Raw genomic sequence first — 26,940 nt, 5'->3', positions numbered from 1 at the left:
CTTGCTCACTGCTTTACAAAGTAAAATGTTACCAAACCCCACGACCAATAGCTCTTTACAGAGACTATCACGCTGGCTTGAGCAACTTAGACTTAATTCACTTTACATGGACCAGCAACTGTGCCTACATTTACTGGCTACCAGGGGATGCAGCAATTTCTTGGGAATACCACAATATACCCGTGATTAAGCTATATAAGAAGAACAAAGAACACGACAATTGAAAAGAGGTAAGCTGTACAGCCTCCTTGTGCAGATGTGGAACTGAGATTCAGAGACAGTAAAACAACTTTCTCAGAGTTGCACTGGAAGTTCAGTAGCTGGAAACAAAGATACATGCAAGTAAACTAAACCCATAACCAAAAGACCACTCTCCTTGCCTTATTTTAATTGCCTTTCAAAGAGAGTGGTAATGTTGACATCACCCTGAAGCCCTACCTAGTTAAATGAGCCTTTGCTAACGAGCACCTCAACACAAATGGAATTGGTGGATTAACAACACAGCAGAACTAACAAGGAACAGAAGCAACTTCCCATTTTAGCTCAGTAAGTATAAAATATTAGAAGATGACACCAAAATGAATTCACACACAGTACTGAAACTAGCATTTATGTGCCTGCCCAGCCTGCTGCCCAACGTACAGCTGGGGGTCAGTTTTCCAGCCCACCGAAATAGCCCTAACCCCTGCTCAGAGGGCTGTACCAAAGCCAACAAGAGCACCAGCTATGCCGCTAAACTTGAATAATCAAAATTTTAGTATTCTTTTTGTCTATAGCATGAACTGGTTAATTTTTACTCATTTATCTTCAAAACGCTTTGCAATGGAAAGCCACTTTGTTGGCGTATCACTGTTTACTCCAAGTCTCACAGCAAGCTGCAGAGATGCTCTGTTTTCTTAGGTGAAATAACTGTGTCCCAAAGAACTATCGGACATATTGCTGGAAAACATACCTGTGTGAAAACTTGTCAAGGTAGGTCAATTTCTTCAGAACTAGTCAGTTTCCTTACAAATTCCCAGAAAATCATGGAAGGTTAATTTGTTCAACAGTGCTTTAATAAAGACAAATACACAGGACTCATGATGAAAGGTAACAAGAGATCTGTCCTTCAAAGCTCTTGAGTCCTGTGAGGACAATGTTTCATTTTTTCATCCCCGATTCCATATTAATGGCATCAAGTAAGATATTTGAACTCAATTCAGCTGCCACTTCCATTTAAAAAGGTCTTGTGCAGCAGGAGTGGCTCACTGGAATGCCTTTGAAAGAGGACACAGTTATTTATCAAGAACAGCCTTTGGTCTCAACAAATGTAAGTGCTGAAAAAATGTCAGAATGCTTACGAGTGACTCAATTCTACCAGTATAGGCGGCTTATTAACCATACGGTATTTCCATATTCTGATTTAGCACAAAATACATTTAAACTGCCAGACTACAAACTCCTTGAAATGACGTTGCAGAAAAGAGCTGCTGGATAATAACAGCAAAATGAGTGACAGCTGTCATTCCAAGAATAACACTGATCCTACAGAAAAGCGAAGTCTGCTGCGAACATCCCAACTCTGTCCTAATTCTCCCTTGTCCACTCTCTGGGAGGACAGTGCGCTCAAAGTATAGAGCTCAGCACGGGAATCCCAGTCTCAGCTTTTCATTCCTCTGGAGCCAAAACTTGTATCAGATGGAGGATCTCACAAGATTATGAAACAGTTAACCCCAATTAAGGTTACACATAATTATCTTCATGTAGATAATTCAGGTCTTGTCTTGGCTGAGTTACCAGGTCAAGTTAAACTGATCAAGATCACTTGGTGAGATGTGAAATACTTAGTTATAACTCCTCATGACAAATCACAGAGACAGCTTTCTGGCACATAAGGCCAAAACATTTGAATGCTTATCACTTCCTAGAATTCACAGATATAACTGACACTGTAGTCCACTGAGTTTCTTGAGTATAACCATTTTTGATCATTCTGATAGTAATGTCTTTAAAAAATAAGCAGGTTGGAAACTCCTTAATAAACCTAGAAGAAAAAGACCACAAATATGAGATTCCCACCCCCAAACCAGGATGTACTGAAGTAACTGTTTTCCAGGATATTTTTAGCACAACATTGTCTTTTTAAATGCCTGTTTAAAGTTAACTAGAAGATTATGGTCCTACCTTGATGGAAGCAACGTGGAGCAAAGTCTCTCCTTTGTAATTTCTTCTGGCAATTGTGTTCCCACCAGGGGACTTCAACACAGAAGGACTGTGGGGTATTCCTACTTGATTACAAGTCTTAGAAGTAGATGGGGTAGAGGGCGATGCTGAAAGCGAAGGACTATTTATTGCTTGCAAGGCTGCAGAGCTTCTTGTCTTCCTTACAGTGTCAGGGAGTTTTGACACAGCGGAGGAAATCTGAACTGGTGTCTTGTGTTCAGCTGCTGGGGAGATGGGGCAGCCCTGAGGTAACTCCTCTAAACCATCTGCCTGACTGTCTGGCTTCCCAATAATGCTCCTCTCAGTTCTTCTTGGTCTCTTAGGCTGTAAAGAAACTGGAAGTCTAGATTCCTCCCTTCCACGTTTTAAAGGTGTAGCTTCATTTTCTATTGACGGTGATGGCCCTGTAGCACTTTTTTTTTCTCTGGTGACTTGCGCAGGGCATGCAACCCCACTGTTGTCTTTCTTCTCTGTCAATTTTACCTGTGGCGATATTTCCCTCTTTTCTCTATTTTTGCTGGAGTCAGCTTCCTCTACAGACTCCTGCTGAAGTGTCTCTTCAGGGCTGTTTGGTTCTGAAGTGCACAGGACCACTGGTTGACTGCAGATGGTCACACACTTTTCCTTGAGAGTCTTCTCCCCTACTCCCCCTTTCTGCTTAGGCTGCTCTAAGCTCCACGCTTTGTTAATGTCTGCTAAACGTTTCTTCTTCATCTTCTTACTCTGTCTCTGTGTTGGCTTTTTTGTCTGCTTGGAGGGCTTTTCATGAGGAGGGGAAGGCAAGAAATCATAAATTGAAGATGTGTCTTGACAAAGGTCATTGCTTTTAGTCTCAGGTTGACTCTTGTTCAGGATGTACCGAACCTTCCTACTTCTTGGGCTGAACCACATTTTTATCTGTTCCTTCTTATTCTTTTTTTCAAAGTCTGAGTCAGTTGGTGTCGACTTATCTTCTGTTGAATCTAAGTGCATCAGGGGAGAGGAAAAATAATTTATAGAGTACTCTTCAGTAGAAGATCGCAAAGAAAAAAAAAATCAGAACAACAACTGTAACAAGCGAAGAAGTGTTACTAAATACAACCTACAAGTGCCTTCATTTCTTCTGAAGAGACACATGCAATGGTTTTAAAACAACTGGCAAGGTCACACGTCGCTCTGGAGCTCCGGGACCCCAGTGCAGCTGAAGGTACCCACTGGGTGAGAAATTTCCTCGGCGTCGTGGGTTCACAGCGCAGCAACATGCGCAGATTCCTGACCAGATTAGAGAGGAGAGAAGCTGGTTCTCTCAGTTTTCCCTAGAAATAGGTTTAACAAAGTAGTCTGTGCATACACAGACGAGCACAGAAACGATTTTCTAAAAAGATATTACAGTTCACCTGAAGATGAAGAGGAAGAATCACTGCAAGCAAGCAAAAATAACATCCTTATAAGAATGCTGAACATCCCTGAGAACTTTTCTCTGATTCCACAGATACAGCAGATGAATCAGAGGAATATATAGAAAAATTTGTAAGTAATTGTGTCCTGTCATTTGATCCCTTACCTCCAGTAGTAAATAATTGCAAGGAAGCTACACATTTTGATGATCTCAAACATTTCTTTAAAAATATGCAATGAAGCAATTTTGTAAGTCACATCATACAGCGTATTACAAATCAATAACCAAGATGATGGAGGAATATCCTGTACTCCCAGTGCATGAAATAATGGTAGAGAACAAAGCCTACAGATGGTGTCCTCAATGGTTTCAGAATAAGTTAAGGAGCATAAAGTGACCTCTAAGTTAGACATTAATTCAATTTGTCAACAACTCTTTCGGTGCAAAAGAACTATAACTGACTTTTTACAGATTCCTTTTTGGAAACCTAAGTTATTTTAGGTTATTTGGACAAGTCCTCTAAAGTAAATGCACAACTCATTCTTTTTGGTTGCCTCCAACCTCAGGAACTAAGCTACCATGCACAGAAGTCTTCGTGATTTATAGCAATCAATCACAAAACCAATATTAATTTTGCCTAGTGAGGCAAGTAAGGTATTATTTTTAAACAGAACTAAGACCAAGATTGGTGTTTTGTTTTTATTTCAACATTCTTGAAATAAGCTATGCAAAGTCTTGATGATTAAAAGTGAAACACAAACACTCACTGCAACAAGGTATTACTTTCACTTTAGTGCATTAACTTTCTATGGATAGTTTGTCTTCTGATACCTGCTCTTCTACTTTTGGCGTTAGTAACTATAGCCTGTTTTCCATAGCAAGCTGTGATAAACTCACAGATAGCAGACAAACTAGTCCAAATCCCTTAGGCACAAAAAAAAATGTTTGAAATTTCACTTAAAACAGTACTGCAGAGCTAGTAATTCAACACCAAAACAGACATTTGCAGTTTTCTTTTAAAGCAAAATTTCAAGGTTAAATGTTGCCTCAATCTTGATTTAAATCACCCTGTTTACCCCTTGAATTAAAATATGCTAGCTATTAGGAGATTTAGATAGAGGAATATGTAAGACATCAGACCAAAAGTGTCTTTAAGAATACAGCTTGAGGCTAGTTAATCAATCATTTAGGTATCTAAAGATAATCATCAAGTACAGAACTGCAGCTATGCGGTTTTCCTGTAGGACTGGGCTTGGTGCAAACACGAAAAAAAAGCACTGAAATTGAGACTGAAAACTCTCAACTAGCGAGCCTTCAGAAAGATATCACGTCCAATTTCATTCTGACAATAGCATCTAAAAGGAAGGGCTTGATTGCAAACAGATGCAAAATATAAACCACAGTTACTATTTACTTGTCTTGCCTCGACTGTTTACACAACTAGCAGATTTCCTTCTAAAATATTTACCTTGCTAGAACTATCAGTCATCTCCGAGTAAAGAGCAAGAATAAAATCAGCTTGGAAAAGTAATTTGCGCGACAATTTTGTGATGGCCAGAAATCTTTTTGATGTGTATAGTACAGTAAGGCTTTAAAGTCCAAGTGACAAATTCAATCAAAGGCCCCATCCTTCAGAAGTAGGATCTAAAGCAGCATAACACAATTAAGTATTTACACTGGAAGCTATGCACACACCACTTCTGGCAGCCAGAAAGCTTGTGAAAAATCAACCACAAGGGTTCTTCAACTGATCTGTTCATTACTGGTTGCTCAGCAGGGACTTATTAGTCAGGTTGTTAAAAACTTGCTGAAAACGCACCAAATAAATACTTTTTCAGGATTATTTTTCCTCACATGCAACTGCTTTAGGTGTAAAAGAGAATGTTGCACGTTTTAGAACAGGGAGGCACTTGCAGAACATGATTTAAAGGCCAGGAATACCTCCAAAGCCTGCTGGGGAGAAACCACAATTTCTGCCAGGGTGGCTGCTGTCTCTCAGCTGTTCTTCAATATCTCCAGCTTTAGGAATACTCTGTAGCTAACCTCAACTTTAACTGAACAGTTCTGCATAGCATCTGCAAAGAAACATTATTCTTAGAGGGAGAGAGGAGACACAGGGCTAAGAAGCTGAAAGGAAGTTCTTATGGTTTAATATGTAAATGTTAATTTATATAAAGAGGCGATCTGGTAGCTAAGCGCATTCAGTTGAACTACCTTCTGAGAAAATCGCTTATAGAAAAATCAATCCAAAGGAATTCTTGGCTGTCTCCAAGTTGGAAGCCAGAGGTTGCGTCTCAACAAGGATGGAAAAGTTACTACATATGGTTAAGATTTGTCTTATTAATACATAAGAAGAATCCTCCCAACATTTTTAGAGATGCATTGAGACAAGGTAAATCAGTAAAGCATACCTTACTAATTCTACATTTTAAGCATTTGCAATAGTGTAATGACTATCTACAATAACAGTATTAGAATCAGCCTATAATAAATGCAGTACATTTACTCTCCATTACCTATTAAATGTAACATCTATATACACAATATATTAACCGAGTTCTTTCTAAATTAGACTTATTTGGACATGATAAGCGCAAGTTTCTTATTGCTGGCATTTAACAGAGTTGAATTTCTTAAGTGTTAAAAGGGTTGAGTAGACAAAAATATCAGGAGCTCTGCAGCGCCTTACAACTGGAGAGCTACATCTCCAAGTTCTGCTGTAGTGCAATAACAGGCTAGAGCAGGAAAAAAAGAAGCAATTAGAAAACGTGGTTTAGCTATCATTAATCTGCATCAAAGGAATATAATGATGCACATTGTGTGCCTTTCAAATTATTCTCTATTATGGGTTTCAGAACAGAAGTTGAGAAATCTCTTTGACAAACTAGTCCCTTATTAAAAATCAAAGGGAAGTGCTTTGGTACCATCTGTGCAACATTAGTGCCTTCACTGAAGAATGATTATTTTGCAAGTTAAGTATTCAACACAGGGGGAAAAAGGGAGAAATTCCAGCTATTCAAAACCTCATCTTTAGCTATTATGAAAAATGTCCTAGCATCCATGAAATGCAATGTAATCTGTTACAACAGGAGTTCAACATCTTTCCCTCCACATGAGTAAATGGGAAACTAAATTATGATACTATAAAGGCTAATCAGAAATTAATCTCTCCTACTTTCCATCAGCATCAACATGAGCTTAAGAAGCTTTGACCAACACCTGCAAGGTCTAACCCTGTATGAGAAGGGGGAGGAAAGACTTTTTGTTTGACTTTGTTAGAGTGAAGCAGATTATGTTACAAAGAATAACATAAAATCATCTATAAACGGTTGTTGTGAAAGTTTACAACAATCTCTTTCTAAAGAACATCACACAAAAATCTGCTGAAGTCTTTAGAAATTCACTTTCAAAATCATTACTGTAAATCAACCTTCTTCATCTCTAGTATGCTATATACACTATGTCCATGATTCAACAAGTTCTTACTAATTACCCACCTGTGAAGCCTATCATCCCATCACCTTACATTCCCCTTCAGTCACCCCAGTACTATTCTGTAGTGTCATTTAATGTTTCCCTTTCTTTCAAAAGGGAAGAATTAGCTGTTTTGTGCAGTCTTTCCTGAATTATTATTGTTGCTGCTGGGAACACACACACACAGTTTGTCACATAGCCATCCTTATCCCAGTGGCGTACAAAGTGAGATCCCTCTCATATCCACTGGGAAACCAGGGGGTATAGGGATTTTTATACCTGAACTATTCAACACCCCATCCTTTTCAGTCACAGCGCACTTGCGTGTTTTTAAAGAACACACACAACTCGCTGCATTCACTCTCTCTTAGATTAAAAAATGGGTAGTATGATGCATTTGCATTAGAAACCTCAGCGTCAATATGGATCTCGAGCAGAAGCCTTGAGAGAAGCCACAATTGCTCAACACAAGGCATATAAAACAAATATGCAAAAGACATAAAACAAATATATGGAAAGATTCCTTTCTTAACTGCTTCTCTTCCTTTTCTCCACAGAGAGACTGATTTTTTTCAGTCAGTTTCCTTTACTGGAACATAAAATATAATTTCTGACCTTCTAACAGACCATGAAAGTAACTCCTTAACAAGAGAGGCCCTGATTCTCCAACCTCAAACATTTTTCACTTTGCATACATTCAGTTCCAGACAAACATCTATGGGAGGCGACAGATGTGCCAGAGATGAGTGACAAAACATCCTAAAGGATTTGTTCTCAAAATCTCTAAAGCTACAGCAGCCTGTGATTTGCCACAGTACAAAACATAATTGGCTGTTCTTAGATATCTGCTCACTTACTTATGTATCCAAACCATTCCTGAGAGTGAACTATCAAAAACTCAGGAGGATTTTCCCTTAAACTCAGGATGAAACATCCAAAAGGCCATTAATCCTTAGTACACTGCAAAGACTACACGTGATGGAAAGTAATCTCCTATCTCAGTTCATAACTTTATCTCCAAATAAAACACTCTTGTAAACTTCAATTTTGTGTCTGCTTTCAAGTCAGAACAAAGAACTATAAAAAACCCCTCATTTTGTCCTGTGGTTTAGCCACACCATGCAAACTTTATTTTAGAAGAACTATGGGATTAAATGTATTATTCAACTCCTAGTACAATTAAACTTCAGACCAATTTTTAAGAGTTAATCCATCTGTAAGAGATCTCCAAAACATCTAAACAGTATCAATAATACTACCATGTTGTATTTTAAATGCTTTATTTATAGCAAATAGCTCCCCTCAGAGATTCTCTTCCAACTACGTTTTCAAAAGCCTTCACCATTTAAAGTATTTCCCTGAAATCCTATTTAAGCTATCATCTATATTTTCTATGCTCCAGAAGATTTAATCATGATAGGATTTTGTATCTATATAAAATTTATTCCTTTACAGTTAGACATAGGCTTCCAGCCTCCTCACTTAAATGCTTTTTTATGTCAATAAAGAGCTACGCTATAAATGAACATGAAAGGTGCTGATGGGATTAGACTTAGAAAAAGAATATTTAATTTAGACAAACACATTAAGAAGCAACAATGAAGGAAGAATTACCTTTTCTGTATCTGACAGCTAAATGAATGTTTTCTAAAACTTGATATTACACAAAATGCTCCTCTCTGAGCTTGCAGAAGAGACATACATTCACCTACGCTTATTTCACTTCATTTTTTCCTACTTTGACAATCAGCCTAAAATTTGATAGAGAGATGAATTCCCAGAGTATGATCTTCGCAATCTTCTTGCATAGTCAGCACTGACAAAATTCCATTGTAGCAGACTGATTGTTAGGGACCAGAAAATAAATGAGGTAAGACTTGCCTCCTTCCCCATTTAGGCAAGGAACACAGATAATTTTTTCCGTGTGCAAGAACCCAAGAGGCAAGAGAATATATGCGTTAATCCCTTAATAGGGACCCCTAAAGAAGGGTATGCTGTAGAACACTACACATTTGTGCTCCCCTAAGACCACAAGATACAAAAACTTGTGCCCCTGGTTTGTGCAACTAACTGCCATGAGACTTGGGAATCTATCCCACTTTCACCTAATTTTGGAAGACAGATTCTAATGAATTACGGACTAACCTGCTCATGCAGATTTCTTAGTAAAACAGATTCAAAGAACGAGCAATCCATACAGACAGTTCTCCTCAAATCAAATTTTCCAAATATGATTTTGAACAGCCTATGAGAATCTTAAACAGGGCTGCCCTGCTCATTCTCTATAAAGCCCGTGAAGTGAAACGGAGCGCACCCAGGTTTGCTCTTACCTGAGGTGTCTGATCCCAGTAGCTGCTGCAATTTGCTGCAAAGCTGGATCATGTTATCGAGTTGCCGGTTTATCTGCGTATCTTGCACCCAGGCTGGCATGTGGCACACTGGGCATTCTGTGCCAACACAATCGCCTACGCAAGATCTGAAAGTTAAATGTAAAAAAATCTGTTATCCAGCATAACTTATCTACTGTAGTCGCCATCAACCTTTTCGCAGCCAAATCCTCAGCAAGACTCTCTTATTTTAGCATTGACAAATCACTATTGTAAAGCCCACATGGGTTAGCCACAAATGTAGGAGAGGACATATTTATCATGGTAAGTGACAAGCCACAATTAAGCAAGCCAAGTCCAGAGCCTTGTCGGGACACTGTCATGAAAGATGTGGCACATTTTTTTACTCCCACAGATTCACAAGCTGATCCAGATTTTCAAGGGATGTTAAAGCTGCACTGCTGTTTGTAGCCAGACAATAATTAGGTTCAAACAGTTAAAACTCCACATTCTTTTACACATCAGCTGCAGACACGGCTATTTTTCTGCAGCCTTCTATTTTTAAAACAAGTGACACAAAGCCAAGCTATAGTAAACTACTATTTCCACTTTTTCCTACTTAAAATTTTCTTGATGTTGTGAAGTTTCACCTGCCTGAACACTTTTCTGTAAGAAGTCCCACGAGGATCTGCAGGTGTTCAGAGTATTCCATCACTGTTCTGTTTCAGAGCATTTAGGTCAGGAGATGATCAAGGCAGTGTGGGTGGGGGAACACATTTACTTAGTAAAGGTCATTTAACATTTTTATTTTCTTGGTAATACTACTCTCCCCATATGAGCCTGAAATCTTTTATTCATTTGATTAGTCCAGTGAGAGGACCTTACGATTTGCCACATGAACTGCAACATTCAAGGGCCATTGTTACTTCTTAATTCCAATCTATCCTATTAAATATACATTATAATTTCACATACTCAAGACTGAGTTAATTTCAAAAGTCTCTATTACCTTACCACCACACAGCACACGCAATTCTAGCCAAAGGCATAAAATTAAATGTGAGCAGATCGTGTTAAACATTCAGAGGAATATAATGCAAATAATATCAAGGCACTGCTACCTGGAGAGAAAGATCAAAGTCTATGCATGTAGACTCTAAACATACAGTCAGCTTGGAAGCTGAGATTCATATACCCCAAAATTAGGAGCATATCAGTTAACAATATCAGAATTATAACTACTACCAGTTTCCTTAGAGGAGAGTTATTTTCAGATCTTTGCACTGGCATCTCTCCCTCAAACACCACATAAGTATCATGCCTTCAGTTAACTCCAAGACAGGAAATTTGGTATGTAAAAATTGCTGCTAGGTGTGTTTTGTGCTTTAAACAGCCTGCTCTGAGCGGGTAAAGGACCTCACGCTTGAGACGCTGCTATGATCAGGAGCCTGAAGTACAGTTCTTGGCTCTGACGTATTCTAGATGACATTGACAAATCACTTGGAGCAAAGATAAGAACCGACCGGGTCTGGTTTTCTAGGAAAGCTGGCCTTGGGTCTCCCACTTCTGTAAAAGGTAGTGCAAAGGAAATACAGAATGACCACAGCATTTCCTAATTACTTCTAGCTGTTGGGTTTTTACAGTCATTACCCATTAACTATAACTAACTAACTAGAGTTACTCAGACAAAACTGCAGAAACTGGTCTTAATAAATATCCCTGCCCATAATAAAACCCATGCTGAGGGAGAACCAGTTACATTATGTGTGACCTGAATATTGCAGTTCATTAGTTTCACATGTTTCACTTCATGTATCAGAAGCCAGCTCTGGCCATTCACCCACCTCCTTCCCAGGTATATTAATAAATGTCTGTCTGTAGCAATGGATCAGAACCAATTCGTGTCAGAACACTGCAGGTTCAATCCATGCCCTACCAAATTTGCTTGTGAACAAATAATTTAAATTTCCTTAGTTTTATTAAAACAAAACAAAACTACCAGGCACTATCCAAGAATCAGTCATGAAAGGACACATTAAATTGATGACTACAAGGTACAAGGTCAGGACACAAAAGAGAAAAGATCGGGTATAACAATAACTTGGGTCATGGCAAGTAAACTCTTCTTCTGGAGTAAGAAATAGCTTCTAATGAATGCTTAGGACACCTATTGGCTCTTCACCAATGCATTCTTCTGATGTCTTGAAAATTTTTCTTAAAACAAAAATACGTCAACGAACAGTAGGTGTTTGAAATCTATCACCTAGAATACACTGAGGTTATCCAAAATAAAACCACGAGGCTTTAGATGCCCAACAGCAAAGCAATTATATTTATCAAGCCACCCATACGCTACCCTTCAGCAATCCATACCTGAGAAAAAAACATGTTATAAGATAGATATGAACATATTTATAAATAACTTGTACAAGCTTCAGGGGGTTATTTTGCCATGTACTCTGTGGATAGGTAGTACAAACAGAACAAGTAACAAAAAATTTGCTTCAGATGGCATAGTCTTCTACAGCAATTACTGGCCAAAGCTGGGAAAGAACCCATGTCTGGATAGCAAGAAATCATTTGTACATGTTCTAATACATCCATACTGGGCAGAAGAGATGTTGAGGGCATCTGTCCCATAACCAGTTATCCCTTAAAAATAAAAAAGGGCTTTTGCTAGTATTTTAGTCTTCGGGCCTTCAACTCTTTAAGCTCCCGTTAGAAAAGTTCAGCTGAAGACAGGGAGTAAACTCACAGGGGAGAGGGGAATTTCCTCTGACATAGTGACTACCGTACTAACAAGAGGCAAAGCTAAATATCTACACTGGCTTACAAGCAGAAGTTAGAAAGTGTCTCTCCACTGTAACAAGCATAGGATTTTAACTGATCACATCTGTGCTGTGCAGATAAACTGGTTTAAGATTTGTGACTGACCTTTTAACTCCAAATGTTTGCATTTGTATGTCGTGAAGAGCAGTGACGTACAGGACACCCAGAAGATTCCCCAAATGAGGGTCTAGGGCAGGAACGATTCCTGACTCCGCCCGCACGACGGGCCAGGTGACTGCCACCTCCTCAGAACTGCCTCCTTAGCAGGATGTTTCTAACTTCCTCACTTTCCTAAGCACTCATATCATTTGACAAAGCGTAAGCAGAGGTACTAATGCTATCCCAGCATGTCTGGATGGGCACGAGTACAGAAGTTAGTGGCAGAGCTGCATTAGCATAGCAGAGGGCCAAAGCAGCGACAAGGAGCGGGTCAGTCCTCTCAAGCAGAGCAACACTCCGTGGAAACAAGAAGCACCTTTCCAGGCTGCTCTTCTTGGTTTGCTTTGAAGGGAGGAAGAGGAAGGAGCTGGAAATGTCACGAGGAACTGGAAGCTGTTTTCTCCCCCTACCCCACCAGAAGCAGACAGACGCCCCCACCAGACCGAGGGTTCCCTTTACACATGGCCAACACCCTGAAGCCTAAAACCAGCACTGGCAAAGCCAGGCCTGTGCTCTTAGCAAGCCAGACACCCGCCGCAGAGCAGCAAGCAGGACCCAGGAGGGGACACCAGCTCCCCGGGCAGAAAGCACCGCCGGTGCCCAACCCCTAGGGCTGCAGCCCCTTCTCCAAAGCAGGACGCGAGGAGGACCGGGCCCTCCCCAGCGCCGCGGATGAGGGGGGCGGCCCGGCCCTGGCACCCCCTCTACTTACAGGCAGAAGACGTGCTCGCACCGCCCCAGGGACACGGGCTGCCGCAGGACGCCGGCGCTAAGGAAAGAGGAAGGAGAAACGCAGAGTGTTAACGCGCACACAGCCCTACGGGCACCGCTCCGCCGGGCACCTGCCGGCAGCCGGCCCGGAACGACGGCGGGGCCGGAGCAAAGGGGACGCCCGTTACCAGCGGGAGCAAGTCAGCGCTCTCTCCAGCCGCCCCAGCGCGGCGCGGGTGCGGGCCCAGGGCAGCGCCATGGGGGGTGCGGCGAGGGTGTGACCGCCCGGGGCCGGCCGGTTGCCCGAGCGGCCGCGCAGCGCCTCCCGCATCGCTCCCGCTGCCGCCGCAGCCGCTCCGAATTGCGCGCCCGCCGCCACTGCGCAGGCGCCAGGGGGGGGGGGGGGGGCCGCGCTCGCGCCGGCGCGCATGCGCGTGCGGAAGGGTCGGGCCGCGCCCCACGGCCGCCGCGATTCCCGCGCTTCAGGAGCGGGGCGGGGCCACCCGTGAGGAGAGGGCTCGGGGAAATGGCGGGGCGGCTGTAGAGGCGGCTTGGCGTCTGGTTTGAGATACCTCAGTAGCATGCAAATCAATCAAACACCCAAACCTGATGCATGTACCTCGGTCTGTTTATAACGAACATAACTAAGATGGCACAAACATCTCCTGTCCAAACCAGACCGGAAGCGGGCGGACACGGTGTCATGGTGCTCGGGGCTTCCCTCACACCCAACGCAGAGCCCACGCAGGGCGCCTGCCCCATGCCAGCGCCTTTCCCTCTCGACTTTTAAAACTTAATTTTCTGCTCGCTCTTCCACCCATTCACCAGCTTCCATCTGACAGAGACGGTTTGCCCATCACCGTTACTCTGGGTTTTGAGGGTGGTTTTTTCCTCAGCGTGTGCACCCAGCAGCACCAGAGCGTCCAGCCCGATCCATCGCTTTTTACAGGCTGCTGTTTTTGAAGTGGCACCTCAGTAGACGCAGCCCCTGCCTTCCCATACAGTGTAATTACTGAAGCACATAAAGCAGTTATAGCAGGAATTTATCACTTTCAGGTAGAAATACTCCCAGCCAAATAAAAGATGGAGCAGGAATGCTAGGAGCGATTTATAACAGGCTTACTGACATTTCGCATTGAGAAGCTCCGCCGGTGAATAAGCATCAACCCATAAATCTCGGAGCAAACATGATTAAAGGGAGCGAGTTATTCTTTGAGGGAACTTCATCATAAAAGGACACGGTGGCATGGAGCCACAAAATTTGGTTGGCCACAGTCGTAGAAAACAGCTGTCAGAGCAGCATCCCAGGAACCCATCCAAAATTTCGGTGGCATTTCTCATCCTGCATCTCCCTCCGTTTTCCTCGTCCCCACACATCAGGCGAAATGAAAGTAGCAAGATGTCGGGTACCACCGCTCAGCAGAGCGATGGCAGCCTGACGAGAAGCACTAATTTGACCGCTGGTGGCAACAGGGACATTTTCCACAGCCCTTGCCTCATCTAGAGAGAAGGACTTCTTCTCAGATGAGTGTTAAATCAGAGCTGAAAACATTTCTTACTAAGTTATCCTTGTCATCCAAGAAGGAGGTTCATCAGTTTTCAGGTTTCACACTCCTCTGCTTCAGTAGTTCGTTCCCTCTGCAGCTCCTGAACACTGGCAATGTTATAAATTGGGATTTTTTTTTCTTTATTTATGGAAGGTTAAATATTTATCTTTGCTACTAATATTAGCCAGAGGTGTAAGGAGATCAGCAAGGATGGGGAGGATGGGGAATCATGAAATCTCTCAGCTCCATTGATCCGAAAAAATTTGCTGCTGTCGTGTGGGGCAAGCTGATGTGTCGCAGGGTGAAACACCATCAGTCACGCTGATTTGAATGGTGCCGTATTCAGCCTTTATTAAACCAATGTCATCGTATCTCCCAGCCTGCTCGACCACAGCAAGCACCATCTTGGCTTTCTCTGCGTTCCTGGTAACTCCCAGTCCTTATCCATGCAGGAGCATGGAGAGTCCAAAGGGTCGAACAACAGCCTGTCCTTGCAGCATCAGGGCCTGAGCCGTGGGGGACAGGGAAGTCATTGTCCCCATCCGCACACGGCTGGGTTGTGCCGGCGCAGAGGAAGGCTGCTTGTTGTCATCGACCGTGTGGTAGCTGCAGCTGTGCACTTGGATCCAGCTGTGAAAAGTGCGGTTGTATGTCTGTAATAGCCTGTTGTTTTCTGGTGCTGAGGAAACCCCCCGCTGCGTTAATAACACAGAGCGGTGTTCCCATTGCCTGTCGTCTCGGTGGTGGGGATCAGCCGGCCCTCTGCCACCTAGGGAAGCAGCTCCAGCGGTGAGCTTGGAAGTAAAACGAACCCAAATGCATGCCACACCTTGTTAAGAGACATGCGGAGGTGTCGAATGCTGCTGGGCAGCAGGCGGGCTCGGGTGTGTTTCTAACGGGAGCCAACTGCGTCCTCCTTGTCTGTCCTGGGAGAGGAAGGGGGCAGTGAGAGTGCCCTGTCCTGCCCAAAGGGGAGCTTGTCCCCAAGCCCAGCGAAGTTGGGGGTCAGCCTGTCCCATGGTGGCTCTTCCCGGCCTGTGCACAGGCACCAAAACATCTGGATTTAGCAGAAGGATGACATCGAGGGACACAGCTGGACAGGGCACCCTCGCTCCTTTCCCCGGGCTGCAGGGGATGGAGCTGGGACTGGGACCTGCTCCCTCACATTGCTGAAGCAACGATGAACTCACAAAATAAGCTAAAACAGTCATTTGTCCCTTAAACCTGAACAGCTGACAGATGCAACCTTAATGTCCTGCCGCCTCTTGGCCATTGTGTGCTTGTCCTGTGCTCCAAAAACCAGTGCTCAGCACCTTGCCAGGGTTACTGGAAGACAGCAAAAGGCCTTGCTGCCGAGGTGAAACTTTAATGCAATTTGAAGCATTGAGCACAGATTACAAACAGCACTTGATCCATAGATCTCTTGAGTCAACTTGGCATTTATGTTCACAAAATATGAGATGCCGATATTTACTGTATAGGACAACAAAATAGATAAGTATCTCGTCTTCCTTTCCTCCGGCTGAAATATGTTTAGTGTCCCCCTCAATAAATCCGCGTATGTGCGCGTAGTCTCCATTGTGCTGAGACATTATGTGCGAATTTACAAACATTTACAACTAAGTTAAGCTGAGGCAAAGCACTGCCCTGGGAAGCCAGTATCTAACAAATACTTATGTTCGAGAAATGCATAAAAGTCACAAGTGATTAATTCTCTCTAATTCTATAAAGGTTAAGGAGTTGGTGCTCTTGGAAATCTAAGAAACTTCTTCCTCTGCATTGAATTACTGCAACCAATTGGACAGTCAGAAGCAAAAAAAATGATGCAGAGAACAGGGGGAAGCGGGAAATATATCTCTAAATTTGGTTTATGCAGTATTTAAAGTACAAGTAAAGCCATTCCAGACAGTATAAGGCCCACACACTTTGAAATAAATTCATTGCATGACAGAAAGCCAGTAAAACAGTTTTGGCAGTGGTGTGATGTAGTGCGACAGTCGTGTTGGGTATGTGCATGAATCAGCCGCTCTGCACCCCGCTGAGGCAATGATCATCTTCACCACCCTAAACTGATAATGTGATTTTCAAACAATGCGGGGCTTTGGAGCAAAACCCGTGCTGAAGGATGGTGCTGGGCTTCCTGGCTGCTGAGGAAGGTAAAAATCCTCATCTACCTCATGCTTCATTTCAAAGCATTGCCCATCTTGTAAAGACCCTTTTATGCAAATATGCTGGTACCTGATATTTTATTCATTAGTGAAGTTCCCCAACTGTTTTTTCAATAAATATAAAATTATTATGTGATTCTTCATGTAATGGGAAGGGACCTGCAGAGGGAGGCAGTTCCCTCAGGTCTCACAAGTCAGTTGTTTTCCCTGGGGGTTAAAAGAGCCAAAGCATCTGTGCAGAGGGGGTCCCCCTCCCCTTGTCTGCTTGAATACTGAGCACATTTCAAAACCACCACGTCCTGCCACAAAACGGTGCTCAGCTTCAACATGCTGAGCGCCCACAGCAAGTGACAGGATGGATCTGCTTCTGCAGAAGACTGAAAATAAAAAAATGGAGAAGGAGCAGCCTCACGCTTTAAATTCCCTCTTTCTGAATCAAAGCCTTTAACAGACTTAGTTTGCTCCTCAGGCCGCCCTCTGGGGCCAATTTTGCTGCACACCCAAAGCCCCGCAAACTCAGCATGGCCTCAGAGGCGCCATGGGCTGCGGCACCGACTTGGGGCTGCTAAGATCATTCAGTGCAGTAATTGGTAAGGGCCATTAAACTAGCAAGTTTTAAGATATCAAATATTGAGGGATTTGATCCCCAAAAGGAAATAATAATAATTTTTAAAAAGTCTATTACACTTTCAGGCTAAGCAGCACAGTCAGCATTGCATTACACGGCATGAAATTATTAGTCGAGTCTCGATAGCAGGAACATCTGCTGGTGTTAGACATGGCATTTTTAATTAAAGGCAGCCGCAGAGAAGCCTGTGGTTCATCAGTTCAGCTTTTGCCGTGCGAATTGCTAAATCCAAAGGGCATTTGTACAAAAGATTTGGTCAGAGCACCTGCTCTGGACCTGGCACTGCAGAAGTGTGAGCAGAAAAGCAACCAAGGTGACAGGTAATTTACACCTGTGTCCGCCGGGCCTCTCACTCGGTGAGAGCATTCTGTGAATTCCTGACTGGAGCAGAACTGCAGGGGATTTTACAAAATTGAGATTACTGTTCTGTGTTTTCCAGAAGAGGGAGAAGATGGGTTTCCAACAGAAAAGCAAGTAACAGAGAAAAGCAAAGCAGAAGGAAGCTCTGCGCCCAGCCATGCAGCTGGGGACCACGTGCAAACCTTTGCTTCAGCAGCTGCTGGTGCTCCCCAGCTCCCAGCCAGTGCTAGGGTGCACAAATGGATGACACAGACACTCCCTGTTAAACAGTACCCCCCAGGAGATTTATCTTTCAAAGCAATAAAGGTTTGAACAGGGAATAATTTGCACCTCCTGCCTCACCCAGACCTCTGGCTCTTAGCAGGTTGAGAGTGACCAAAAATCACCATCAGACCTGGGCCAGGGATTTGAGCATGGCTGGAAAATGCCCCAAATCCCCGTCAGCGTGAATACATCCAAGAAATGCCTGTGTGGATGGAGCCAACAAAAAAAAAGAAGCCTTCTTGCCCTCTTCGACCTATCACTACCATGTGGGCCAAGACTGGTCAAGACCTACCACCACAAGCCTGAGTCAAGACTAGGCGGTCTCCTTTGACAGGACCCAGTGTTTCTAGAATAAAATATGAATTTTAAATCTTTGCAAAAAGCCAGGTCCTAACTCTATTTGGTGATGGGCAGGGATGAGGAGCAGAGAAAAGCTCTCATCCCAGGGTATGGATGGCAGAAACGTCGGGCCCCACGGTCACGCACGGCTGCCTTCCCTTTGGCGCGGAGGGGGCCAGGATTTCCCTCGATGAGCCCCACAGATGGTGTTTGTTTGCTCAGCCATGATAAAAAAGGAAAATATTTGGTGCAATCTGCTAGCAGGCAGAGCAGACATATGGTTGGCGCGACGCAAGCCTGGATGCTCGGGAAAACGCAGTCAAAGCTTTGCAGCCGCTTTTACATGTTGGATTACCCTTGAGTTGAGTGGGAAATTCGTCCACCTTCAAAGAACTTGGGTGCAGGTTTTGCACAGTGGCTGCTGTGGTTCAAACCCTCTTATTATTAGCCATACTCTAATTAGTCCTATTATACTATCCCTATTGTACTAAAGTCATGGTAATTAACCCCATTTTAATTAATGCAAGCCTCAGCTCTGGCTCAGCACTTGGAGAAATTCTCCCTGGTTCAATGGCTGTTCATCTGGCACACACAAAACACAGGTTAAAAACGACAGAGGCAATTAAAGGCAATTGCTTGTGCGTTTGGACATGTCAGAATCGAGGTGTGGGTGCAGCATCGCCTTCATTCTTTTTACTCTTGACTTACGAACCTGTTGTTAAATGTATCATTGCAGCATCAAGCCTGTGGGAAATCTTTGGGCCACCCCAAAACATAAAATCATTTTTATTTCCCTTTTAGTTAACTTTTAAAAACCCAAACCTTAATTCTTCTGACTTCTGTTTCCCAGTTATCAAGGCCTATTTCTTAATTGGGACTCAGCCCCAACTAAGACAGCATTGGTGACATTAAAGGTTTTGGCGAGGTTTTTGGGCTGTGCCGAGGGGGCGATGGGGGCAACGGGCCACAGCTGCTGTGATGTGAGCCACGATGAGACCTTGCACCGATTTGGAGTCTCTGCGTCCATCTGATCCGAAGGGAGAATGCTGAGGGCAGTGCATGCTCCACCGAAAACATTGCTTTTTTGGGTATTGTGGTTTGTTTGTTTTGTTGGGTTTTGTTTGGGGTTTTGGTTTGTTTGGTTGGGGTTTTTTTTGGGGGGGGTGTTTTGGGGTTTTTTTGTGGGTTTTTTTTGTTTGGTTTTGGTTTTAAATGCACAATCATTTCCTTTTCATCAGGATGCCTTTGTCAGGATTTAATTCCCTGCCCGCCTCCCGCTGTGTGTCCTTTTGAAGATGTGCTGCCAAGCGTCCCTTTGAAGTTCTTGCTTTTAAATTGACCTTTTGGTTGCCGTGTGCTCCTCAAGGCCAGTCAGGGTTCGCCACGCCATTGATCAGGGCTCAGCACCTCTGGTTTCATCAGGATAAAACAGATTACCAGGGTTGTGGGCTCTGGGCTTATTTTGGTGAGAAACTGGCCATGAATTCTTGACAAGAAATGTGCCTCAGTTTGAAGAATTCAAGTTATTTTGGGGACAGTGAATAGACCCCCTGGGTACACCCAAGCACTCAAGGGCAGGGCCAGGTGCTGTGTCCAAGCACCAAGATGGGGACCCCAATGGGATGAATCTCCAACCCCACCAAATTCAGAAGTGCTCTGCTGGGAGGGACGCGGCCACCTCGCCAGCCCTGGCGTGAGCTCCACATCCAAAACACCACGTATAGTCATGGTGGTGCCTCTGCCGGCCTTGCTCTGGGCCTCAGCTCAAATAAAGTCAAGTCAGGGGAAAAAAAATACACATATATATCAGCAAGGAGTATAGCTGGTGTTTCTGGAGAATCTGAAGCGCGTGGGTAATGTTCCCCTAATTTAAATTAAAACGCTCCTTCTCTGCTAAGCCTTCCCTCCAAAAGCAGGAGCAGAGGGCTCCAGCATCCCAGAAAACCCGTCTCACACTTTTTAAATATAAAACCAGAGCTGAGCTGCAAACAAAACAGTAAGGAAAACCATGAGGTTATGACAGTGATATGTGAATGCGATGTGGTACCTGGGAAACACTGGCACCATGCCTCGCACAGGGGCTGGAGGAAGGGCTGGGGAGGAGGGAGGTACAGAAAACTGCCCCTCCGAAATGTGCCGGAGACTTCCTGGTCCTGCTTCTCCCCCAGCTGCTGAGCTGGTGCGTGATGGCGAGACAGATTTTGCTCAGCTGCTCAGCCCGCCCATGCAGAGAGCCCAGAGCATTTTCCCGACTCACTTCCTACCAGGAGGAAACTAAGGAACAAACACCCAACATGTCTATATGTGATTACAAGTAAGGGTATATATATTTTTAAATAGGTAAGGATATTATTTTTTTCTATACTAATCCATACTAAATCCAAATTAACACGGTAGCAGTTGCTGATGATTTATGTTGTTATAATAAATAACTGCAACTGCATGCCACTTAGCTGATGATTAATGATCCTTATTTACAGTGCGTTCAGCTCAGGTCTGCAGATTACACTTGCAAACATCAAAGGAGAGTTCAGCTTTCCTTTTCTCCTGTATTGTGAGGCCATGGCGTAAATCCTGTACAAGCAGCCTTGGTGGCTGCATTTTAATCCACAAATAGGATTGTATAAACTGCCAGAAGAAACACCGGTCTGACCCGAGAGCCACGGGGGCTGCTCCCCTTCAGCCTGGGGGGAGAAGAGTGACGAAACGTGGCAGCAGCCAGCACCATCGCACCCTCCCCTCTGAGTTATCAGCGTCTGTCACTCAAATGTAACAAGCACCAACCCCTATTTTTGTGCTCTGATTTTGTCACTCCTCTCGGTTCACCTCTGAGGCAAGTGAGATGGTTTGTGAGCTCCTCTGCAGAAAACCTCCCTCCTCAGAGCCTGTGCTTGTCCCCAGACCTGTGCCCATGCTGCTCCCTCCTGCTGCCAGGGCTGGGAAAACAGCTTCCCATTGTTTAAGACGATTTCAAGGGCTCATATAACCACGTAGGCTGACATGCTCTGTTACATCGGCCAAGCGATCTCACCCAGTAATTTCTGCTTGAGCCAGAGCTCACAAACACCAAGGAGGGCAGCGGGAAACAGAACATGGCAGCTTTGATTTGTTAGGACGAGGCTGATGAGTAACACAGAAACTTAGCAGTCCTGGGATGACGCTTATCTCTCCCATTTAACTTAGCGTGAGAGTGGTGGTATGCTGTGCAAAGGGGCACTGTATTAACGTGTCCTATATCAGCTGATTTCAAGCACTGGAATTATCACGCATGGCAACTATGTGTGGAGCAAACTGTCCCATCTCACTTCCAGATGGCCAGGGCTGAACCATTTCTAACATCCCCACCCCTGCAGGCATCTGGGGGCCCAGGTCTGGCACATTAAGGACCTTTGAAGATTTGGTCCTTTTTTTAATGGTCGTTGGTGGCTTTTTTCTTTTGAAAACACCATTTTCCAGTTTAAAAACAAAGCTTGATGGGCAAACGGGTCACAAGCAGCCTCTCCAAGGACAGGCTTGTAGCTCAGGTGCAGGCACACTGCTTAGCTTCCCTAATCCTGCCCAGTTTCACAAATCCCAGTTTATAACCCAACCCTGAGAAACAAGAAGTTTCATTTAACCCAGCGAACCTCATCCTGACAACCAAGGGTGTTGATAACAAACAGACGAACTTTGCCTTTGCTGCCATCCGCCGATGTGTGGCAAAGACTTGTTTACGGGTAAAAAAAAAAAAAAAAAGCTGCTTGCTGAGTCTTTAATGAGTTGGGTCAATGCTAAAGGTGTAGAAAGCAAGTTAAAGGAGCAGCCTTGCTGCCCGTGGGAGAGAGAAAACACGAATAAGCTGCTCCAGCTTGTTCATGGAGAGGGTTATCGCAGCATGAAGCACCAGCCAGGAGAAAATGCTCCCTCTGCGGTGCCGCACTCCCTGGAGAAGCTTTAATAATTTCTAGGGAGGCTCTGAAGGATAATAATAATAAAAAAAAGAATAAAGAAGTGAGCCCGAGCAATCGCTCTCTTCCTCTTTCATGGCAAGCCTGGAGATGCCCTTGTCTGGCTGATCAGGTGCGGCTCTGATTTCCCAGGTTCCTGAAGCAGAACGGATTCAGCAGCATCACAGCCTGCTTTGCCGTGATGGATGGGAACGATTATAATTGTTAATCAGATTAAGCCTGTGGTCTCAAATTTTGCTCATCTTACTGACATTGAAGATACTCAAAGAAACACTTGAGGAGGAGCATACGAAGATGTATGGAACACGTGCTTCTGTGCACCTGGCAGTATTGATCTTAGGGCATGATCTGGTGCAAGCTGACGTGATTTTGCATCAGAATTGGATCCCTGGGTAATCAACACACACCAGCCTTCAGCCTGGCAGTACAGTGGGCAAAGAGGAGTCTCCCTCAGCTTTGCTTTCTCCCTTTGACAGGATTTTAAATAGGAATTTTGGGGGAGCAAGATGTGGTCCCACAGCATGCTGCAGTCCAGAGCAGCCAGGCTATGGGCTTGGACAGGGACTTCGACAAAGGCTCCAAGCCAAGGACGACACTCCTGACTTGCGCCTGCTGCATCTGTCTGCTCTGAGGGTGTTGTTATGATCAGGAGTAGAGGGAGAAAAGTATTTTGAGTTCCTAGACCTCAGATAATTCCCCAGAGATGGCTGAGGAACATCTAGAAGTACTGTTGTGTTTCTAGCATTTCTTAAGGTTTGCATTGTTAATTTTTTAATGAGTTTTCTTATCAAACTCAAATACTTCAGCTTCCACAGTTCCTGGGAGGAGAGGATGTTCAGTCACTGCAAGAGGGAAGGAGTTATACACCAAAAAGGGTAAAAAAAAAAGATCTCTTAACTTTCAGAAGCACCTGGATCATAATTGCTTTCCAGCAATCATTTATTAGAGAAAATTGCTGTTAAAAAGCTGAAAATGGTTTCTGTGTTTCTCCTCTGCCTTGCTCCTAGGGCTGGCCGGGGATAAATAAGAGGCAGCACTTTGGGTTGGGTTACCCAGCTCAGGTAAGAGCTCCAATTTAGCCAGAGAGCTTCTCCAGGCTTCCCCCTGCAGCCACCCAGAGAGAGGTGCCTTGAGAAGGCGACTTAGGGCTCTTCCTATGGAGCTCCATCCCTTGCGATCCAACCCAAAGCAGATCTGTCCACAAAGACCTTCTGCCATCAGCCCTGCTGTGCTAAGGCTGCGGGAGCAAGGGAAAAATCCCTCAGGCAGGGGCGCTCACAGCTGGGGCTGACACCCTGAGGAGCATTGGTGACCTCTGCAAGCAGTGACCCTGCTCCCAGGCCCCCTGGGCCACCCCAGGAGCTCTCCCCCCAGTAGAGAAGTGGACCACCATGTGGTGATGCAAACCCATGCATGACTTCTCTGGAGCTGTGTGTCACCAGGCAAACTTCACCTCTGTGCTGATGGTTCACTCAGCACGTGTCTGTTTGAAACTGCACTGGTGTAATTAAAGGTACTCTACTACTATAATTGGATGTGCAACCCTAAGGGACCTCCTTTAATTACATTTCGGTCTGGTTGGTATCATTTCAACTGAAATTCATGGCTGTCTTGCACAGGAATAACCCAATTGGGTCTGGTTATGGAAAGGCAGGTCATCCTTCTTCCTCCTCCCCATCACACACGGGATGCATGGCAATTTGTTAGGCTCTGGCTGTGAAAAAGCCACCATGGATTAAAGCAGAGGGCTGTGTAAAACCCTTTCAGCTCGTAACTAGGACATAGTAGAGGGCTGAGAGTTCACCTTGACCTGCTAAATGGAGGTAAAAGCCTCAATGATTACCCTATATTCACTTGGATTTTATCTCGTATGTGTTACCATAAATTCTGTCGTGCCCTGCAGATGTGCTGCTTCTTTCTTAGAAGGAGCTCACGTCTTCCCTGGCTCCAAAGAGATGCTTTATTTCTACCCAGCCTGCCTGTACTGAAGAGCCACTGCTTAAAATTCAAGAGCCTCCATTAAACTGGAGGCTGGGGTAGATGATCAGATTGTTGCTTTGAGCCTCAAAGCTTGTGGGAGTGCTGCCATTTATTTATCTCCCAACATGAGGCCCTCAGACCTGCTCTCCCTGGCGATGGCCTATTTCCAGAAGTCTCCTCCAGCAGCAGTTAGCAATGAAGTGGGGGGCTGCACCCCCCAGGAACCGAGCGCTGTGGAGAGGCACCTGGTTTCAAGCTTTGCTCTATATTTAATATATGGCACAAGCTATATATTCACCCTGGGCTGAATGTGGCCGCTGTGACTCTCCCCTGTTTTGGCATGTGCAGGTTTTCAGGTGCCGCAGGATTGTACCATGACACGGGCCCCAAACCCAAAATATTTATATGCCTTGGGGTGCCCTTGTGCAGCTCCCCTCGTGCGACAGTTATCTGGGGGGGCCGGCGTGGCCCCAAATGGGCCGTGCTCCCTGTGCTGCCCTGAGCAGGGGCTGCGCGCCCGGCACCACGGGGCTGATCCTCCTCCCTCATTACCAGCGCTGCGTATGCGGGTAGCGTGGGGAGCAGAGCCAACGGCAACTTTGTGCTGGCTGTGGCCCATACTAATGTTGTTCTTACTATTTCAGTGCCATCTTCCTTATTTCCACCCTCTCCCTGAACAACTAAATTAATTAGAGTGATTTTTTTTAATTTAAATACTGTCGTGGAATAATAATTCTGGTGATTTTTTTTTTGTCATTTCCCACTGCTTCTTTTCTCTGTTGTGCTCTCTTTTAATACACTGTTGATATTTTGTTACAGCTATGCGAGATCACAGCTGTTGTCTGAAAAAAAAATAAAAAGAGAGTAAAATCAAGCTATGTGCTGTTGCCATCCAACCACCATTTTTCTTCCTCCACCCGCTCACAAAAAAGCCTTCCCCTATTAAGTGCAGGAGCATCCATTTTTCTTGGCTTGTAAAAAGCCAGAAAACCTCACAGCAGCTTCAGCAAAGCTGCAGCAATGTGGGGAAGCTGAGGCCCCATCCCGAGCCTGTTACGAGGTGGGATCCTGCAAATCCTGGATCCCAGGAGTAACCCCACATGGGCAGCAGGTCTGTGGGCACCACCCGCTCCTGCACTTTACTAGTCACTGAGTTATGTTTACCTTGGATGTGTTCATTTGACCTATAAACCTGTTTTCTGATCCAATCCAGTAGCAAAACCACTCCTGAAGGTCGCCTGAAAGCACAAAAATAATCCTGTTAGACCCTGAATTTATATTTACAGTCATGGTCAGGGCTGAGAGAACCATGGCCCTTCTGGACAGCTTTCCTTGGCTGCCAGACCTTTTCTGACCCTGCAAGTTCAGCCCTGGGTGGTTGTTTGCATCGAGACTGAAGCTAAGCGAGGACCAGGCTGGAGAAGCACCGTGCTCTCATCAGCTGCACAAAGTGATAAATGAAGGAGAGCCCGGATGGAGATTTGAATCATCGTCTCCAAGCCCACAGCTCCAATTACAAAACTGATTTGAATCAGTCTCACCAGCCACCGAACCAATTATGAAATTCCTCCTTGACTCCCTGGCCCTGGACTTGTACAGCGATTGCACCGTGTATACCTTGTGGCTGTAATATTTTACAGCATTTTTAAATTAAGCTCAGTCGAGGCCCATGTAGTTCCAATTAGCACATATGGGCTGTGTGATCGCTCCGGCAGGGCTTGCCTGGCACTGCTGCTCCCGGTTGCCTCGAAGAAGGGTTATTAGGGTGGCTGAAGTGAGATTGCATTAAAGCAGTGAGATGAAAAGCTTGTTTTCCCCCCAGACAGCAGCATTCATCTCTCTTTCCGGGAGAGGTGATGCACAGTGGCACACTGAGGGCTTCTCTGTCCCTTCCAGGGACACCAGGGTCAGTGTTTTCGGAGATCTTACCTCCCTGCACAGACCAAAAAAAGGACTGCGCTTGCGGGCTGCCTGGCTGGTTTTGAAAGCAGAGGCATGTAAAGCAAAAATTTCTGAGGGAATTCAGAGAGGCCTGACAGTGGGGGGCACCTGCTCTGACACCTGCACATCGGCAGGGTGAAGATTACCGCAAGCGCTGAGGACAGGGAGTGTGTCCCCATCCTTCCCCTGACATCTGCAGCCTGCTCATCACCTTTAGGACAGATTTTATCGGTTATTTTCTTAGCCAGGGCTCTGCATTTCTGGCCACCCCCGGAACGAGAATCAAGCTCTCTCGGGGAGGCAAAGGGGTGATGAGAAGCCTGGAGCTGGTGGTGTGAGGCAGGACAGTATTACCTTCCACATTTACCATCCCAGAATTGAGCCTGGAGTGTGTCCCACCTCCAAAAGGGACGGGTTGAATCTGTGAGGCTCTGCAGGGATATTTGTGATGTGGCACAAAAGGTACTTCAGCCCCTGGTGATGTTATACACAACCTCCTTGACAGATGCTTCAACCCCCTAAACAGTTGTAACTGCTTCTCCACAGGTTGCAATTAAATTCTCTGAAGTATGTAAACTTTGGCCTGTTTGGACCAATACCTACAGACTTGATTGCCATAGCAGATGTTTTATTTTTACCTGTGAGTGAAAACAGGGAGTATATATCATGGCAGTGACACATTTAGC

General features: G+C 44.7%; 1 protein-coding gene across 1 annotated transcript in view; it reads right to left on the bottom strand.

Moving 5' to 3' along the window:
* Window positions 1-13,426, bottom strand: part of BARD1 (BRCA1 associated RING domain 1) — a 42,058-nt gene extending 28,632 nt beyond the window's left edge. The window contains exons 1-4 of the mRNA XM_065638052.1: window positions 13,269-13,426; window positions 13,082-13,138; window positions 9,385-9,530; window positions 2,164-3,164 (exon numbers count right to left, since the gene is read on the bottom strand). Coding sequence (XP_065494124.1) covers window positions 2,164-3,164; window positions 9,385-9,530; window positions 13,082-13,138; window positions 13,269-13,411 — 1,347 coding nt within the window. The 5' untranslated portion in view covers window positions 13,412-13,426. The remainder of the gene's footprint in view (window positions 1-2,163; window positions 3,165-9,384; window positions 9,531-13,081; window positions 13,139-13,268) is intronic.
* Between the last annotated feature and the right edge of the window lie 13,514 nt (window positions 13,427-26,940).

The sequence above is a fragment of the Caloenas nicobarica genome, chromosome 6 (genome assembly GCF_036013445.1).
Source record: "Caloenas nicobarica isolate bCalNic1 chromosome 6, bCalNic1.hap1, whole genome shotgun sequence".
In the NCBI taxonomy this organism is placed as follows: Eukaryota; Metazoa; Chordata; class Aves; order Columbiformes; family Columbidae; genus Caloenas; species Caloenas nicobarica.
This window is presented reverse-complemented; position numbering and strand designations above follow the sequence as displayed.